Here is a 19,904-nt window from a genome sequence, read left to right on the forward strand (position 1 = left end):
TTTCTAAGAAAAAACGATTTGTTGTGTGCATTTCTGAAGCATTTAGCATTATGGGCGCGGCCATTTTGTTGCTGACGTCATGGAGCTTGTTTGGTGTATACACTGCTGGTTAGTTGCCTATAGTGAATGGGTCAGTCGGTAAATAAAATGTTGCCTACAAAACAACGGGACCGCGGTGGTTCTGTTTGTATTGCTCCTGGCTGTTCAAACTAATTTTACCATGTGAGAGAGAGGAAAGTTGGTTAATTTCCACAAACTACCAGTGAAAAAAACAGTGTTGTTGGCATGTTGGCTCAGGCTGGCTGCACTCAGGCGGCGTGATCAGCCTGTTGGACAGGGAATGAAGATCCCCAGAGAACACTTCATTGCCTCGGATTATGTTGTTGGGGGTGGAAGGTTTGTCCAGAAGACCACTAATCAGCTGAAGCCTGATGCGGTTCCCTCGGTCTTCGACAGACAGACCGGCGTTAGCTCTCGGGAGCGATCGCTAGCTAGTTGGCACCAGCCGGGGACCGGCGTTAGCTCTCGGGAGCGATCGCTAGCTAGTTAGCACCAGCCGGGGACCGGCGTTAGCAACCGGGAGCGATCGCTAGCTAGTTAGCACCAGCCGGGGACCGGCGTTAGCAACCGGGAGCGTCGCGGAGCATTCAGCCTGCTGGCTACACAGCTTGTCGGTGTGCTAATAGCCTCTGCAAGCTAACGGTAGCTGGCTACACAGCTTGTCGGTGTGCTGGAGCCTCTGCAAGCTAACGGTAGCTGGCTCCAGGCTATTAGCACATCGACAAGCTGCTGGAGCTCCCGACGCTCGGCTGGTTGAAGTGGATCTAGGTAGCCAGCAGGCTGAATGCTCCGCGACGCTCCCGGTTGCTAACGCCGGTCCCCGGCTGGTGCTAACTAGCTAGAGATCGCTCCCGAGAGCTAACGCCGGTCCCCGGCTGGTGCCAACTAGCTAGCGATCGCTCCCGAGAGCTAACGCCGGTCTGTCTGTCGAAGACCGAGGGAACCGCATCAGGCTTCAGCTGATTAGTGGTCTTCTGGACAAACCTTTCACCCCCAACAACATAATCCGAGGCAATGAAGTGTTCTCTGGGGATCTTCATTCCCTGTCCAACAGGCTGATCACGCCGCCTGAGTGCAGCCAGCCTGAGCCAACATGCCAACAACACTGTTTTTTTCACTGGTAGTTTGTGGAAATTAACCAACTTTCCTCTCTCTCACATGGTAAAATTAGTTTGAACAGCCAGAGCAATACAAACAGAACTACCGCGGTCCCGTTGTTTTGTAGGCAACATTTTATTTACCGACTGACCCATTCACTATTTAAGCATTACATCACACGCAGGAGTGGTTTGTGACCAATAAACCATGCCTAGGGGTGGTTGTTAGGCCCGAGGCGCAGCCGAGGGTCGTTAGACCCCCCTAGGCATGGTTTATTGGTCACAAACCACGACTGCACGTGGTGTAAAGCTTTTATACAACTGCCAGATTCATCCAACCTTATTTCTATACAATAAACACACATTAATCGAAGATTTATTGAAAAAACCATCCGCCAGAAAAAGTAGTTCCCACAACTCCATGTGGAAGCAGCTTGAAGTGCATCCAACCAAACTAACACATCCAACTGTGTATTATTGGAATGATTGAGAGAAGTTGCCTCATGTGGAAGCAGCTTGAAGTGCATCCAACCAACTAACACATCCAACTGTGTATTATTGGAATGATTGATTGAAAATGTATTAAAACGTTTTCTTTGCCCTATAGGAAAAAAACGTTTTCTTCGCCCTATTTTTTTATTTATTTCTTTTAGCCTAAACTTAACCAGTTGGAAACCAGGGGTACAGTAATAAAATTAGCAATCAACCAATCAATCAATTCAATAGACCATGCTCACTTAAAACAGCGCTGCTTCTCTCTCAGTCTGACTCCCCCGCTGTTGCAGACAGGAGTGTGTGTGTGTGTGTGTGTGTGCGTGTGTGTGTGTGTGTGTGTGTGTGTCACAGTATGTGTGTGCGTGTGTGTGTGTATGTGTGTGTGTGTATGTGTGTGTGTGTGTTTGTGGGTACGCCAGCGTCGGAGTGAGAGAGAACGCTGCAGTCAGTAGAAAGTAGGAAGGAAGAAATTTAAATCAATCAATTAATCTATCAATCAATCCGCGATTTTTCTTTTGTTCTAGATTGAGTCAAGACCCATCAATTACATCATCCAACATTGTTTAAAATACTAACACATTCCCCTTGACAGAATCGCTTCATATTTAGTCGTTATGGTGCTTTCAACATAACCATTTGTTGTCCGCGATCCTGTTTTCTCCCGGAGTGAGCCGGGGAGGGTTATGTGATTTGGTTGTGGGCGGGTCCTGAGCCCAGGACCGTGGATTGTTGCCAATAAAGACGTGTGAATGGCCAATCAGAATCGAGAAATTTGCATGCCGTTGTATAAAGGCAACTAACCAGCAGTGTATACACCAAACAAGCTCCATGACGTCAGCCATGACGTCAGCAACAAAATGGCGGCGCCCATGTTGAAAACAGGGATATTATATTTGATTTTTCAGACAAATAAGATAGATTTCACATTTGATTATAGAACCCTGTCTTACACAAGGTACACAACAAACAAACTAGGATCACATTGCTCACTGCTTCATTTCCACTTTAAAGTCAATTCTAAATGTTACAGGAAGCCAGTGTAAAGCAGCTAAGACTGGACTAATGTGCTCTCTCCTTTTGGTTCTAGTTAGCAGTCTGGCTGCAGAGTTTTGGATTAGCTGAAGCCTCTCTGTGGTTTTCTTAGGGAGACCTATGAAACGTGCATTACAGTAGTCTAACCGGCTATATGAATGCATGAATTAGCTTCTCAGCATCGTTTTGATTAATAAATGGTCGTAATTTTGCTATATTTCTGAGATGGAAGAACGATGTTTTCGTCACTTTGTTAATATGAGAATTGAAGTTCAGGTCTGAATCTATGATAACCCCGAGACTAGTGACCTCAGATTTGATCCAAGGGGTTAGTCCTCCCAGGTTCTTTATTAACGTTTCTTTTTTTGTTTTGGGGCCGATAATTAGAATTTCAGTTTTGTTCTCGTTTAGTTTCAGGAAGTTTTTACTCATCCATTTATTTATTGCCAGTAAGCAGTCTGCAATGGAGTTAATCGCTGTATCATTTGGTTCAGCAGATGTGTATCATCTAGCTATGGAAACCTACATTATGTTCTCTGATGATATCACCCAGCGGTAACATGTAAAGGGAGAAGAGTAAAGGACCTAAGCAACTCCCTTGTGCAACTCCATAGTTGTTGTCATATATCTCAGACATGTGGCCTCCTAGTTTAATATAGAATTTCCTCCCTCTGATGTATGTTTTAAACCAGCTTAGCACATGTTCTGAGAAACCGACAAGGTTTTCAAGACGATCGATTCAAATATCGTGATCGATTGTATCAAATGCTGCACTGAGATCTAGCAGGATAAGGATGGAGATCTTATTCTCGTCAGAGTTTAGCCTGAGGTCACTGATTATTTTGGTGAGAGCAGTTTCAGTGCTATGATATTTTCTTAATCCCGACTGAAATTCTTCTAAGATGTTGTTTTCTACAAGAAAGGAATTAATTTGAACTGCCAAGGTATTCTTATTTACCAGAGAGGAGATCCGGTACAAGAATCTTGTTTGTTGGTTGACTTTTTTTATTACATTGGTTGACATTTTGTCACAGGAAAGATTTGCCTCTAGGATGGAACCCAGGTAGGAAATTTCAGCTTTCCTTGTGACAATATTGTCACCCACTGTAACTTGTAACTTGGAAGAAACTCCACACTGCTCTTGCACAGCACCACTTCCATTTATTGTGTTGTTGTCTCGACGGGACTATTTCCGTGCAGTGCACCTGCACAAGAGTTTTGGATGTCAGAACAGAATCGGGACACTTTATTCGCACAGTACAACTGACAACTGATCCACTTGTTTTTCAATGTGTACATAATGTAAATATCTGTAGATGACAGCATCTACTCTGACGGATCTATAGAGGAACAGCAGCTTTCATTCGTGTGTGTTTTCAAGTTAGACTGGGGAGCCACAGACAGACAGAGCGGAGAGCAGATAAGGACATGGGCTGTGCGCCAAGGTCATCGCAGAGAGAGAGCCTTTTGAATCATAGCAGCGTTAAAGTGTGTCAGAGGTGACAAAAGCACCGTTGCCATGGTGTCGTGTCACTTAGTAACGAGAGAAGGGGCGTGGCTACGGGGATGGCCACCGGTTGCTAGGGGAAAGACGTTATAGCTGTGAGTTCTTCTGGTTAGACTCAGACTAAGAAACGAAGCATAGACACGTAGACAGAGAGACTGCAGGGGCTAGAGGGTGGGGGAAGGGAAGCTGACGCATAGCCCCACCCTCCGGTTGTCACGAGCTAGCTTCGGCTAACAGGGAAGGCTTTTGGATAGGCCGCGACAACCACCGGGCTGATAGAGAGAGAGAGATCATTAGAATAAGGAATTCAATAGCAGTCAAAGACTTTTCAGAACGGTTTCCATCTTGTACAGATGGAAATAAACGTCAACATCCAGGAGAGGTATCCTGTTTCCAGTGTGTCGTTAATTATTTTGAGACGAATGTATCAACGGGGAAAGATATCGTGTATCAGCTAGTACGATGAGAAAGAGATAAACACAACACAGAAACTTCACGGAGCCACAGGTGACGAGGTGATTACTGGCTGATATCGCAAAATCCAACACGTGGTACGAGAGAAACAAGATTCCATGGGACATTGGAAGACAAATGATAGACAACACTATACATACCACTCTCTAGATATACATTAAATTATATACATTCACTACTATGTACCCTACAACATTAATGTTTTAGCAGCATGGTATACACAGTGATGTACCCGAACGCGTTCAATGAACGATCGTTCATGAACGCGTTCGTATTTTGGGCGAACGTGAACTGAACGTACTGTATATCCACTAAATGAACGCAATTGAGAACGCGTTCATTCTCAGCGCTGTATAACGGCGTTCAAACGTGCGTTCATTCTCAGCACTCTATTATAACGGTGTTCAAAGATGTGCCAGATTTCATATGCATTTCAGCCGAAAACCCAGTTAAAACACACTGTAAACAGGCTTCAAATGTATGCGGAAAAACCACCCGATCTGGCAACGCGCCTGTCACCCACTGGCTACGTCATCAGACTCCTCACAACAAGCAGTGGAACAGTGGAATCTGCGAGCAGTATCATGGACGAAGCCGAGAGCTGCAGCAGCACTCGCTCGGTCAGACTCTACCTCTAGACGTCGGCGTTTGAGCATTTAAAAGAGTTTAACGTTAAAGTCAGTACTGACTCAGACGGAAACAATCTAACGTTTGTCTGTAAACTTTGTCCACCCGGTTTGAAGAAGCAAGTCCGCACATCGACGTCGAGTCGTCGACAGCAACATTGAGAATATGCAAACGTCCTGTTTTAGTTTTCATAATAAAGACAATTCAAGCAAAGTTTTTCCTCATGTTTTTGAAAATATACTGTAGAGATGAAAGCTGCAGCTACTAGTGTGGACTGAATGGGCGGCAGCAAAGCGTTATGGAAATGCCAGTATTCCGATTGCTGTCTGTGGTTCAATAATTTTTACAAATAATAGCTCGCAGCAACGTATTGAAAAAAGAACTAACAAAATGGGCCGTTCAATATCTCCTTTATGTTCGAAATGTCAAACAGACCTGGGTACCTACAGTCTATCACTACTTTTGGGAATCTAAGTGTTTATCCAGGTTCTGGGGCCAAGTGATTGATTGATTGATTGATTGAACACTTTATTAACAGATTGCAGAATGGGTAGCCTACAGTACAGTACAGCTCAGTCATATATGATGAATTGAAAATGGGGGACCCTGATGTAAACAAGACGAAAGTCTTTCTCTGGTCTGCATCCCATTAACAATTGTATATGAGCTGTACTGTACTGTACCCATTCTGCAATCTGTTAATACACTTTTCAATCAATCAATCAATCAAACAAACATACAATTGTTAAGGGGATGCAGACCAGAGAAAGACTTTCGTCTTGTTTACATCAGGGTCCCCCATTTTCAATTCATCATAACATGACATACAGATAGACCGTACTGCTACATCTATACATTTATGACATACCAGATTTGCAAATACAGTACTGTTTGTGATACAAAAAGAGTCCAGAAAAGAGAGTATATACATTTGACGTAGAAACTGTGGGGGGGGGGGGGGGGGGGGGGTTGGGTAGGAGGGGTGGCACCCTTTACAATTCAAACTATTTGATAAACTTCTACTTTCAGCCCGGAAATGCATTCTGATAAACTGGATTAAGGATAAGCCTCCATTTTTACAAATGTGATATAGAGAGATCTTCGGTGTGCTACCCCATGAAAGACACTGTGCAATGCATAGAGGCAACGACGCTTCCTTTCAGGAGGTGTGGGCCCCACTATTAGACTATTTTCCTGCTGAAATTTCTCGGATCCTTCTAAAGGCCCAGTGCAGGGACCGAAACTAAAGCCCGCCGCCCGCCAGGGGCGCTCAGTTTTTACCTTTGGCGCTTGACACTTAGAGGGCTGCCCGCCGTGTGGCGTGTAGACGTGTAGTTCATAACGATACTCTTATTTTGATTGTGCAAGTACAGATTATAGCCTCTCTCGTCTTTTTTTTCTCCGCCGCGAGATCGTTAAAAAACTACAAGTCCCACATTGCACTCAAGTCAACGGTCCAATCACAGTAGAGTGACGTGACTGGTTTCATGAGAAAGAAAGCAAATGACCAATCGGAAGCTCTCATTTGGCTTGTTTACTTCCTGAAACGCCACCATTGCGATATGCGGGCAGTCTGCTCTAGTCTATATCGGACCTCCATGAGCTACCGTTACTGTTTAAACAATGACCCAGTCAACTATTCACTTTTAGTTTAATACATGACGAGGCATTGTCTAACGGTATCTAGCTGGCTAGCTACTGATAGCTGCTGATATCAACAAATGCTCCAGCAATAGTCGACTCGAGTGCATAATACCTCCGTTCCCTCGTTAGCTAGCTCACGTTAGCTAGCTCACATTAGATCTATCTGTCCCAGTAAACTAAATTGTCTTAACGTTATCTACCGGGCTAGCAGTAGCTACAGATAGCTCCTGATATCAATGTCTTATAACATTGATTGAATGCGTATTCTAGCTGAGGGCATGTTGAATGTGATTTGACAAAAGAACCGTAACGTTATACCAATAGGGTCCAGCTGCATCGCCGGAGAATCCTTGCATGCTGAATGTAGGGTCTAGCTGAATATAGGGTCTAGCTGCAGGGCCAGAGAATCTTTGCTGGAGCTGGAGGCTACTCAAGTATACACACAGACAGTGGAGCTGTTTGTAGATAGCGAGCATTTTGACTTATTGCGTGGTGGCGATGTCTCGCAGATAATACAACTACAAGTATGATTATATAATATATATTTTATTTAAAAAAAAATCTTTTATATAAAATATATATATATATATTTTTTTTTTAATCAAAAAAAAATTGGCAGGTAAGAAATATGCTTGGCGGGTAGATTCTTCCCATCTACCCGCCACTGGCCGGTGAGTCAAAAAGTTAATTTCGCTCCCTGTCTACATGTGAATGGGCTCGAGGCAAGTGCAATACTGTACAGTGCCTGTCTTGGTTTGCTTTCCTTTTTGCTTGTTTTTCTTTTTGTTTTGTTTTTGCTTGCTTATGGTGTGGATGATGGCATAGAGATGAACTGGAGGACCCCCCCCCCTGTCCCAATGTGTGTTTTTGTAATGTAAGTAACTGTACGTGAAAAATCTATATAAATTTTTTTTCAAAAAAGAACTAAAAAGAACTAAATTAGTTCATTTTTGAAACCATGAACTTTAGTTCAAAATGTTGAATTATGAACTATGAACTGAACTAGTTCATTTTAAAAATTGTGAACTGTGAACTGAACTAGTTCATGTAGAAAGTGAACTTTCCCAACACTGGGTATACAGTGTTGTTTCAGCCACAGTGGATAGTGTAGTGAGTGTCCAGTAGTGTATTACCGGTATATAGTATAGTGTGCAAAGCCTGAAGTGACAAATTGTTGTGCAGACATTTTGCTCAAGGTGGTGCAAATACCACTTTGTATCACGTACCAATTGGTAATAGCAAAGTTACAGGTAATAAAGATCTGTTTGCTGTTGAAGGAGAGTCCATAGAAGGAGAAGGGTGAACAGGGCTGGGGAGTTTGGGGGGTCTAGGAGGGCCAGTTGAGTAGGGTGACAGCTCTTGGCTGTTGTGATGAGCAGCGGTCTTGTGCAATCATTTGTTGTGGTTGTGTGTGTGATTCAATGTGAAGCAGCTGGTTTGCTACAGTATGATTGTTTATGGACCCCATTTCCACTCAAATTTATATTCACGCTCCATCCTGAATGATATTGTCACTCTCATTGATAGGTGATATATAAATAGTAATCTCAACAATGTAGAAATTAATTAATGTTGGCATTGTAAAATGTACAATTTTGGCATTGTATATTTCAGTTAAGTGTGGCATCTGATTTCAGTGGCAATTATAAGTGGATTGGTATATCAATACCTTTAAATAATTAGAAGGGGATGAAATAGGGGTTGTCCTTAGTCCTCCTTTGTCTTTGCATTGGCACTGTAGCCACTGGTGATCGGCATTAAACAAATTCATAATATAGTTGGGATAAACCTCTTAAGCCCTAGGCATATTTTAGTGTCTGTTACTATGCTTGAGTAAATTGTAATGAACCAAAGGATAAATTATTATTATTATTAGGTTTCTTTCCATCTTTGATAGTGAATAACACCATGCTAACATTGCACCTTCTTGAGGTCAAGTGTACTAAGAATCTAGGCAAATTAACTAGGGCAGATGATTTACAGGGTTTTTTGTAGATACAGTACTGCATTTTGCCATCCGGACACATGTAATTTGCAATCGAATATATAAATTATCTTATTATGGCCAAGTCTGATTTTGATTTGATTTGATTTGATCAGTCATTCGTCTATGGATCGGCCAAAACTCATTCTATTCTGTAAAATCATTATACACCGTATTACATCAGCAGTTGACAAAGTACTCCACGATGAACAAGCCGGTTTTAGGAAGGAAAGGGATTCGTCGACCAGATCTTCACTCTCAGGAACATCATTGAGAAGTGCAGTAAATGGCAACGACAGCTTTACATACATTTCATCAACTTCCAGAAGGCTTTTGACAGCATCCACCATGATAGTCTCTGGAAGATCACGAGAAGCTATGGAATCCCCTCCCACATAGTTAATGTCATCAAACTGTTCTACACCATCTTTTCTTGCACTGTGGGAACAAGCACCACCAGTTTTGAAGTAGGATCCGGAGTACGCCAAGGATGTGTGATGTCAGCATTACTTTTCAACCTTGCAATAGACTGGGTTATGAGGAGAACCACAGAAGACAAGGCAAGAGGGATTCGTTGGACCCTCTATTCCACCATTGAAGACCTTGACTTTGCGGATTACCTAGCTCTTCTGTCACATACACACACACATCTCCAGGAAAAGACAGACAGACTCCAACACTATGGCCATCAAGTTGGACTGATTGTAAACAACAATAAAACCAAAGTCATGCCCCTCAACACCAATACATATAACAATAGAGGAACAGATGATGATGGGGGAGAAAGTAAGGATATCCAAAACCGGATTAACAAAGCATACACAACCTTCATAAGACTTAAACAAATCTGGAAGTCAAGCCAATACAGCACCAAAACTCCGGATCTACCAAATCTGCGTAATCTCCACACTACTATACGGTGCAGAATGCAGGAAAACCACAAAAAGCGACATCCAAGATCATCCAAGATCATCTCCAACAATAACCTCCTCAACACTACTCAACAAGATGACATGCACTGTATAATTAATAAATGAAGGTGGACCTGGATTGGCCATGTCCTCAGAATGGACATCAACGCGATCCCAAGAGTCACATTACACTGTACCAGAAGGCAAAAGAAAGAAAGGGAGGCCAAAACGATATGGCGTAGGACTATAGAGAAGGAGCTCCAGCAACACCACCAGAGCGGGTGGACCATACGGAAGATAGCCAAAGACAGATGCAAGTGGAGAAACTTTGTTACTGCCCTATGCGCCAGCCGGCATAATGGAGATAAGTAAGTATCCTGTAAACCAGGGATTAAGCCTATTCTTAATTCCTAATCTCTTCATTGGAGAATGTTTATCTATTAGGGACACAATATACAATAGAAAGCAGTGTCTCAGAGTGAGGGATCAAATAAGTGTAAAACCGATAAGGTAAAGGTTGTATAGGAAACCTTGCTCATTGAAATATCTAAAATGTCTTTTTGCAATGAAGCATTTCGATTTGGGCAACCGAGTGTCTTTAATGCATACCACTGGGCAATGACCATGTATATCTAATGGAAATACACCACTGGAACAATACCTATGAGGATTGTTAATATGATATCAATAAAGGTTGACTTGGAAGGATCAGAATGTCAGTCTGTGGACAACCGGTTTAAATTAGGATCACCCAAAATAGTCACTTCTGATGACAAGAAAGTGGTTAAATGCTCAAAAATACCAGCAGGCACCTCCAAGTGGGTGGAGGACAGATGATATACCCCAACAATAATGAAACAAGATCAATAGTGGAACAGTGGTTTAGGCAATCAATGTAATGATGTAGCTGTCGTATCCGTTTGTCATCCAAACATAGGAAAAACGCCAGCAAAGTGCTAATTGCAATTAGCATAGCGAACATCAGTTGATATTGATATCTATACAATATTTCTGTTAGCCGTCATGACTTGCCACGCTGAAGATCCCCTGCGTCGTATGGTTTGTAAAAAGCCTTTGTACAAGACGCCATGCGTTGCCTAAATATTGAGTAGCAAAAGTTCACAGACATTAGCAATGCTAATCATGATTAGCACAAGGCTAACGTTTATCTACTTCTAATCTCAAAGAAGATCTGGCAAAGCTCCTGTGTTGTTACTGGCGACTGTAGTTTGGTTTCTGGCATACGAAACCAGGGTTCCGTTATCTGGTAATTACAGTTTTTACGTACTGTAGCCTAAGACAGGCTCAGCTCTCGGAGCTTCTAGGAGGGAACACACACAAGTGCATCATTTTCACTGACAAAAACATCCACTGAATTCCGTGACACGCTTCACTGGACACGCTGCCTACAGGGCTCACCACAAGGGAATATATTGGCACAATGACTTAGGCCATGTTCACACTGCAAGCCTTAGTGCTCAATTTCTGATTTATTGCTTAGATCCGATTTTTTTGTTTCGCTGTTTACTTTTTTAAATGTGACCAATATCAGATTCCAGTGTGAACTGGTCACCCTCCTGAACTGACCCGCATGTTCAAATTAACCATAATGAAGATGGACGCAAACATGGAGGACACTGAAGCAGGGGCGGATTTAGGATTGTAGGAGATCCGCGGCTTAGCCCAGATAGGTGCCCTTTTTTTTTTTTTTTTTTTTTTTTATTATTATTATTATTATTATTTTATTTTTGGGCAGGCATTTTTGGAGGGGGTCTGGCACGACCCCCTCCACGGCCGATTTTTTTTTAATTTAATGAACCTGTACGTGCAATTTCCTGCAATATAGAGCCTTCAATCTTGACCAATAAAGCTGCTCTTTTCACTATAAAACTCAGTTAACCATAACGTAGTTATGGTTAGATTTATATATTGGGGGGGGATATATCATATTTTTCATATAATCAAAAAGTGGTGGAGCAAGATCATACCTTTGCTCCCCCAAGTTCAATAGTGGGAGAGCAGAGATGCTCCGAATGCTCTTATGGCCAGGCGTCTATGATTCACTGATACAAAGTAAAATAGTGCAGTGCAATAAAATAGTTAGTAAAATAGAATAAAATAATGCAATAGTGCATTGCAATAAAATAGTTATCATCGTATTTTTTCGGGAGGCCGGTAAGGAGTGCATTACAGTAGTCGAGTCGGCTTGAGATAAAGGCATGGATCTGGTTTTCAGCGTCCTTTTGATTTATAAATGGCCGTACTTTAGCTATGTTTCTAAGGTGGAATAATTAAGTTTTTGTCAACTTGTTGATTGTGATTTAAAGCTTAGGTCTGAGTCTACCATAACACCAAGACTTAACTTTTGAATTTTTTTATAGTTTTTATGAATGAACGTTGTATGGTCCGTTTTGTGTTTGTTTTATGTTAGGATTACGGGTGGAAATTAGCCCTGTGCTATTCCCGGCATATTTACGTCCTTATCATGCTGTGATGTTATGCATACACATGTAAATGATGTTCATTAATTTGCATTGTCCTTAATAAACAAATCTTAACTCACTCAAATACAGTTAGCAGCTGGATAGACCACAGATGGAAATTAGCCTCTGCTAAATCTGGTGCAACCATATTTTCATGTAACAATGATGAATTGTATAAAAAAAAAAAGAAAAAAAAAATTATAAATAGATTCGGGGCTTTTCAGAACACATTCGGGGCTTGAGCCCAAGTAGCCACCTGCACTGAAGTCACAGTGTATGGTTTAATTTACAAGTTGAATGCAGTGGATGCCAGCTAATTAAAACAAATCAAACCTGTATCTGATTTAGGAACACATATGAAAGAATTGAAAAGATCTAATTCCATGTGATTTATGCTGTTCACACCGCCGTGATGAACAACCCCCCCCCCCATGCTGCTTTGACACCTGCATTTCCCCAAGGGGATTAATAAAGGATAATTTTATCTTATCTGAGTCACATATGGGCAAAAAGATTAGGACCACTTTCACCTGCCGTCTGAAAGTAGCCTTAGGGGCCAGAGTCAGATTTAACACATACACACGACTCAGACTTAAAGGAACACGCCAACATTTTGGGAAATTGGCTTATCGTCTTCTCCAGAGAGAGACATGCAGATAGATACTAGTTTCCTCTCTGTGCGTTCAGTAGAAAGCTATCTGGCTGCATGTTAGCCTAGCTTAGCACAATGAATGGAAGCGGACATGACAGGTTAGCCTTCGGGAGAGGTGTTAGTTGGACAATGCCTAGGCTAACCGGTCATGTCCACTTCCATTCATTGTGCTTATCTCTGAAGGTGGGCAGTGCAACAGAAACATTTAAAGAGCTGGTCTTCCAGGACTCGCCCACTGGTTGCCAGGTTTGTTTCTTGGGGAAGTTTTGGCCAATAGCATTTTCAATGGATATGTCTCCCTTATCCCCCTTTAAAACACACTTAGGGATTTCTTTCAGTTGACAGATGTCATAATAGAGCAGATGTGTCAAGATACTAATAATCTTTCATCAGTGTGTGTGTGTGTTTGGAATGTTTAAAACCTTTGTAAAACATATTTGATAATCAATGGGCTATGGTCCATTTGACGCTTGTGCAGGCTGAGGTATAAATCTTAACCTCTTAAGCCAGGGGTCAGCAACCTTTACTATCAAAAGAGCCACTTTTCCCCCGTCCCACAAAATAAAATGCTCAGGGAGCCGCACAACCTATTTACCCTTAAAATTAAGATAACACAGTGTATAATGTTTTATATATCCCCAAGCATACCCCACATTTAGCATAAAACGCCTGACAATTGCATACCCAAAGTAATTTGCGATTTATTATACTTTATACTTATAGCACACAGTTTGTTGCATTAATGGGATTATAAAGCAACAAAAAGAAAACATTTTACTTTTTATTGCTGTTTTAACCTCAAACTCTTATGGAGAGGAGAAAAAATACTGGCTGTGTAGACCTATTTTTAAATAAAACACAGAAGAGGAGACAAAACACTGGTGTCTGTAGACCGACTTTGAAATAAAACCCTGAACTATGCAGGTATACCTTCCCTTATTTGTGGAACATTTATAAAATAAAAGGTATTCCACTTTGAAAAAAAGGGTTAAGGGTTAGGGAGGGTTGAACTATGCAGCTCTATTAGAGTCCTTCCCTTATTTGTGGAAAATCTATAAAATAAAAAGTAAATTTTTCGTTGTTCGCACCACATATCAGGCATACAGGTAAGCCTGCATCATTAGTCGTGAAAGCAAATTAATCTGTCCACGCTGAATTAAACCCTCTATTTTCCTCAGATTTTCCTTTTTTTGGATTTATCCATGGTTAGCTTACTGGGGGGTCGGAAACTCAAGATTAGCCACTTGCAGACGGCAGGGAGAGGCGCGTGACGTACTGTATATTTTAGTTGATGAAATATTTTTGTTGACTAAATATCTTAGTTGATGAAATATTTTTTCATTTCAGTGTCACAGTATGACATCGATCTCCAAAATAAATAATAAATAAAATAAAAAATTTAATTATAATTTTTTTGGGCCAGGGAGCCGCAGCTGATTGGCTAAAGAGCCGCATGCGGCCTCGGAGCCGCAGGTTGCCGACCCCTGTCTTAAGCCCTAGCCATATTTTCTGAAGATTCGCCTAAAAATACATACCTAAGGAAATGGAAGATTGCTCCACTTCTATCTACAAGGTCCATTTGCATGTTCTTGTCAGAAATATTGTGTCTGTTACGAGGCTTGAGTAAATTGTAATGAACCAAAGGAGAATATACAATTTATTTTATTTAATTTTTTCATCTTTGACGGTGATAAACACCATGCTAACATTTACCAGACATGAAAAATGTCCACTGAGCTCATTCAGCACCTTCTTGAGATCACATGTACAAAATATCTAAGCAAATGAATAAGGGCAGATGATTAACAGGAGGTTTTGTAGATACAGTACTGAATTCTGCCTTCCGGACCCATGCAATTCGAAATATGATTATATAATATAGAATCAAGCCTATAAATAACCTTATTATGGCCAAGTCACACATCTATGGATCGGGCCAAATCTCCCCTTTCCAATGGCAGAGTTCAATCTGGATTTAGTACCATCAGGCGCCCCTGACAGGGCAGCAAAAACCGTGAATGAAATCTACTGTAAGTACAGTTACTTTTTTATAATGTACATTTTCCCACCATTTGTCATCAGATTGCAACACCGTTTTTTGCTAGACGTTCACAGAAAGGTAGAAAAACGAACTGCGTTCTATTTTATGGCAATAACGTTCAGGTTTGTTCCACCCGTGAGATATGATCCTGAAAAAAAAGAGAAAGAAAAAAGCTTGATTTCGATTGACAGGGGCTGGTGTGAGCTGGGAAGTGTAGTTTTTGTTTTATTTGAAAGCCCATTGAAAGCCCTGGGTCTCTACACTCAAGTTAGGTTGCACCAACTCCTCGCGTCAATAAGCGCCTTTTTTCCGACCCAATGTGCTGAGATTTCTATAAACTCATATTTCACTAATAACACTTAAAATCATTAGTAAACAAACGTAGTGCTGAAATAATACACTTTGACTGCTGTTTTGACAGGGTCAGGGTCGTTACTCTTGGCTACATTTGAAAAAAAAAACACAACATTAATTCATACATTCTGTAGAGATTGATTTATGGAGTGACCGGTACCGGATCACTCAGGCTTAAGAGGTTAAACAATATTAGAACACTGTACTTCAGAACACTATCTATATCAAGATAGACAAAGGCCACTGGGCCTAAATAATAAGCCTAGATTTCAATTCTATAATGAAATCCACACACCAGAGAATGTGGAAAATGGTCACTGGACTTATTCCACCTTTTCCCAGGAGCCTGCATCACACAATGAACTTGGTGAAAGTCTGAATACAAGTGTCTTCAGACACACCTCCATTTGGGGAAAACCCATCCAAAGCGCAGCTGGTTTTGTGTGACTTAATTCCAAGGAGAAATCCAGGTCTGAATGGGAAGTAGTGCCATTCTGGTATTAACTCTGCACACACTTATCTCAAGTCTGAATCGGGCCCTTAATAATGAATTATGAGAACCTGTGCTATAGACTAAATATGGTAGACAGTTGTACAAGTTCACAAACATTGATTGGACTGTCAATGTCCATGAGTAATAATATATATACATAGTGCTCATACCTGAAAGAAGATGACAAAAGCCAGTCTGGCAGCCAGGACAGACCAGTACTGTTTAGAGAAGGTGTAGGCGTCGGGTGCCCATGGCGGGTCCCTGTAGTCCTTATACCTAGAAACACACAGAGACAGAGAAAAGACAAACTAAGATGTTACCAAGGTCACATTCCTCTGAAGAGTCTCGAGAGCTCAGCCACATCGGCATCCCGAGAAATTCCTTCGGGTGACGTCACAGAGAGGAGAGCAGACCTCTAGCGAACTGCAGACACTATTTCCTCAACCGTTTCTTCAACTTTCTTCCTGGAGTTGGGCCTCTACTGCAGTTAAAAACAGTTAGATTAGATAGAGGAAATAGTGTCTGCAGTTCACTAGCTTCTTAACACTTTGAGTGCCACGCTGTTTAGTTCATTTACCTTTAGAATGCCAGCCTTTCTAGTAGTTTCCGTGGTCGTTGCACTATGTTTGCGAAGCTGTGTGTGTGTTCTGTATTATAGCTGTAGAGACACGGTGTGGCCCATTTAGAAAAACATTACTTGTAGTCCAGCATGGGAATAATAGTTTGTTTCCACACGCTGTAGTTTGTAGTTTATTACACGCTAAACATCGCGCATTTCCAAGATAATACAGTATTTTTGCATAGATCGCGAGATAAAACGCATTATGTGCAATAAGCCCAAACCGTTCTGGCTGATCCCCTGAAACCCTGAATACTCCCAAATCACAGGTATACGACTTGTATTTATATGTATCATCACAAAATCATCAAGGGGGGGGGGGGGGGTCGTTTTAACTCAAAACTATGATCATGTTTGCCGAGCATGTTTTTCGTCCAGTGAAAGTTACTGTGATCGTTAGAGAAACACGTTTCAGATTTGGTAAAATAGACATAGAATGTACCTTACCTTAGCCAGAAGGTATTCCAAAAGAATAATTCCAAGTGATCGCATCGCCATCGCGATTACCAGTGTATATGTCTATACACGTTTCAATGGTCAAATACGCTTATGCAACGGAATTCCGAGGCGAGGACTGTGAATTTCTGTCCCAGGAGAAGGAGGGGCCACTCGCGAGGAGAAACTGAAAGTGAAGCTGACTATCAGCCCAGAGCCCCATGCAGTTCAGACATGGGATGCTACTGCCACCAGTCGATCAGTATGCAGTTCCAATGTGTCGGGACGTGCCGAAATGAAGCAGATCGCTCTGGGCAACTGTGTAGAGCGGGGATCAAAGTAAAAAGATCAAACGATCCAAAAATTACTTTACGTTTATAGCACTCAGCGGCTGGCGGCCAAACACGTAAAAAGCCGTTTTTTGGCACAGACTGTGTTAACAATCGCCCCCAAAAGTGGCCATTTCAGTTTTAGTTTTTGAGGACTGCATACTTTTTTTGCAAACCAAAATACTATACTTTATACTTATAGCACATGCATGAGCCTGGTCTCTTTTGAAAGATGACATTCTGAAGTCAATAAAGAAAATTCACTTTTAGTGCTAATGAAATAGAGTAACATAGGTCTGAACTTGAGTTGTAGAAAAACGTGTTACTCACATTTTTCTGTAGTAGTTAGTAGTCCAGAAGTAGTATTTCCAAAGAAATTGGTATGGCTGAAAAAACACTGGGTCCATAGCCTGAAGTTTTGTGTAGTACATGTCCAAATTTCATAAAATGTTTTAAGCGGTTTTAGTAAAAAAGTGAGAGAGCTCAGAAAACGATTTTCTCATAGACTTCAATGCATTCAACGGATAATTCTCTTCCTGTTTTGGCTTGTGACTTTTCACCTAGATCCCTGATTCGCTCATTCCCAGGTGGGGTACCATTGGAAAGCCCTACTCATTGGTTACAACCCTGTCCAATAATTTCGCCAAATGATTGATGGAGGTAGAGGCTCGAGAGTTGGGAGTGGTATTTGAAAAAATGTAAAGTCTGCTGTCTACTTCGGCGCACGCCTCACATATAGGCATGTAATTCGAGAACTGCTGAACGGCTATCGACAGTCAACAAATAGGGCTTTAATTAGATATATATATATATATATTGTATTAAAAAATATGCACACCCGAGCCGCTAGAGGTCGACAAAGGGCCGGTGGGCAAATCGTCCTCAAGAGGGCCCACATGTAGGGCGGCTAGGTGGTGCAGTGGGCAAGGCGCTCACCTCCAATGCTGGAGACGCTGGGTTCGAGCCCAGCTCTCCACATTGCTTTCAGTTTGGCTGGTCGTTCGTACTAATACATTTGGCAGTATTAGGGGGTGGGAAACTGATGGGTGGGGATTGGGCGCTGTGGACAGCGACTCCTACAGGTCGGTTGGTGCGCCTGCGCAGTAGAATCAGGAAGCGACGGGGGCGGCGTCCCTCCAAAAGCGCAGACCCCTGACGCTGAAAGATCGCGCTGTGCAGGTGAAAAGATGCGACGGCTGCTACCACGAGTACCGGAGGGGACTTGTGCAATGTATGGCTTACACGTCCACATTACAGCCGGCTTGTGGGAGGCATGAAACAGCGTTCGAGACAGGGGAGGGTTGAATTGGACGATACGAAATTGGGATGGGAGAAAATATAGAAAATGGGAGAAAATGTGGATAAAAAAAAAAGAGGGCCCACATGTGGGCCGTTGCATGCTAAGAGGCTAGAGGTCTGCTCTCCTCTCTGTGACATCACCCGGGGGAATTTCTCTAGGAATTCTCGAGACACGGAACATGTCGGTGTCGAGTTACGTGTCCGACTATCATAGGATTAAGGTTGAAAACCGGTGAAGTGCTCCTTTAATAACCCGTTTAAATACTGTAATTGTGTGTCTTTCCAAGTGTTAGGGTTAGGGTCTAAGCAAGGGCTCAGAGGGCGTTACTCTTAATTTGTCTTTAAGTTCTTGTGCAGTAAGGGTTACAGGCGGTCAAGGACAGATCGCGGCCAGATGTTCTGACCTGCAGACGGTGACCCCGGAGCTGAGCGTGGACTCGGGCCCAGATCCCGCTGGGAACTGGGTGACATTGAAGTAGGCGAGGGAGTGCTCCGTGTAGCCGCTCATAGAGCCGTCCCGGCTGTACATATACTGGTAAACCATGAGTGGGATGAACTCCGACGTGAAGGAGATGACAAACGCCTGAGGAGTAGAACAAAGGGACAGAGTTGACAATAATTCATTAGATCCTGTACCTGCTGCCGGTAGGACACCACCAGCACCAGCTCTGTATTGATAGCCACACCACCAGCTTGCTGTTAAAACGGCACTGCGAACAGCTTCATCTGTACAAATTACTCTCACTTTCTCATTAGTGCAAATCTAATATGCTACAGCACTATAATCAACTAGTGAGCATTAGGGTTGAGTACTGAACTTGGTACTTTTAAGGGTACCGATCGAATGACATCGATACTACGGAGTACCGATTCACACTAGATCAATTGGTACCATATTTCGGTACCTTTACATGTTTATAAGATTAATGTTTATTGTAATATTACTAGACAAGAAGGAGCCTTTTACACAAATATATATATTACTGTCCCGTCTCTTGGGTCTTGTGAAAGACCAGACGAGGTCAGAGGAGTTTGATAATATTTACTGAGGAAGGCCGGATAATGTTGATATTTAAACATTTCAAAACATAACACATGATTATGCGGTTTATTTTTGTGTGGTGTGTTACAACAATAAATAACTAAATGTTCCTAATAAATAACAATGTTGAAATTGAGAAGTTTGCACTTATTCTTTACAACAGAAATAAATTAAAGAAAATATGTTATTACAGAGAGAGTTAAGTACCGAAAAAAACTGGCACTGGTACGGGTTCTAATGTGAACGGTACCCAACCCTAGTGAGCACTCTCTACATCTCAGCTCTGATGCAGCTATATTTTCTAGACAACAGCTAGTGGGTCAACA

General features: G+C 42.0%; 1 protein-coding gene across 1 annotated transcript in view; it reads right to left on the minus strand.

Moving 5' to 3' along the window:
• Window positions 1-19,904, minus strand: part of ano2a (anoctamin 2a) — a gene marked incomplete at both ends in the record, with an annotated part of 102,621 nt that overhangs the window by 5,241 nt on the left and 77,476 nt on the right. The window contains 2 exons of the mRNA XM_084335228.1: window positions 16,025-16,130; window positions 18,941-19,119. Coding sequence (XP_084191354.1) covers window positions 16,025-16,130; window positions 18,941-19,119 — 285 coding nt within the window. The remainder of the gene's footprint in view (window positions 1-16,024; window positions 16,131-18,940; window positions 19,120-19,904) is intronic.

The sequence above is a fragment of the Notolepis coatsorum genome, assembly GCF_963971535.1.
Source record: "Notolepis coatsorum genome assembly, chromosome: 18".
NCBI classification, from domain to species: domain Eukaryota; kingdom Metazoa; phylum Chordata; class Actinopteri; order Aulopiformes; family Paralepididae; genus Notolepis; species Notolepis coatsorum.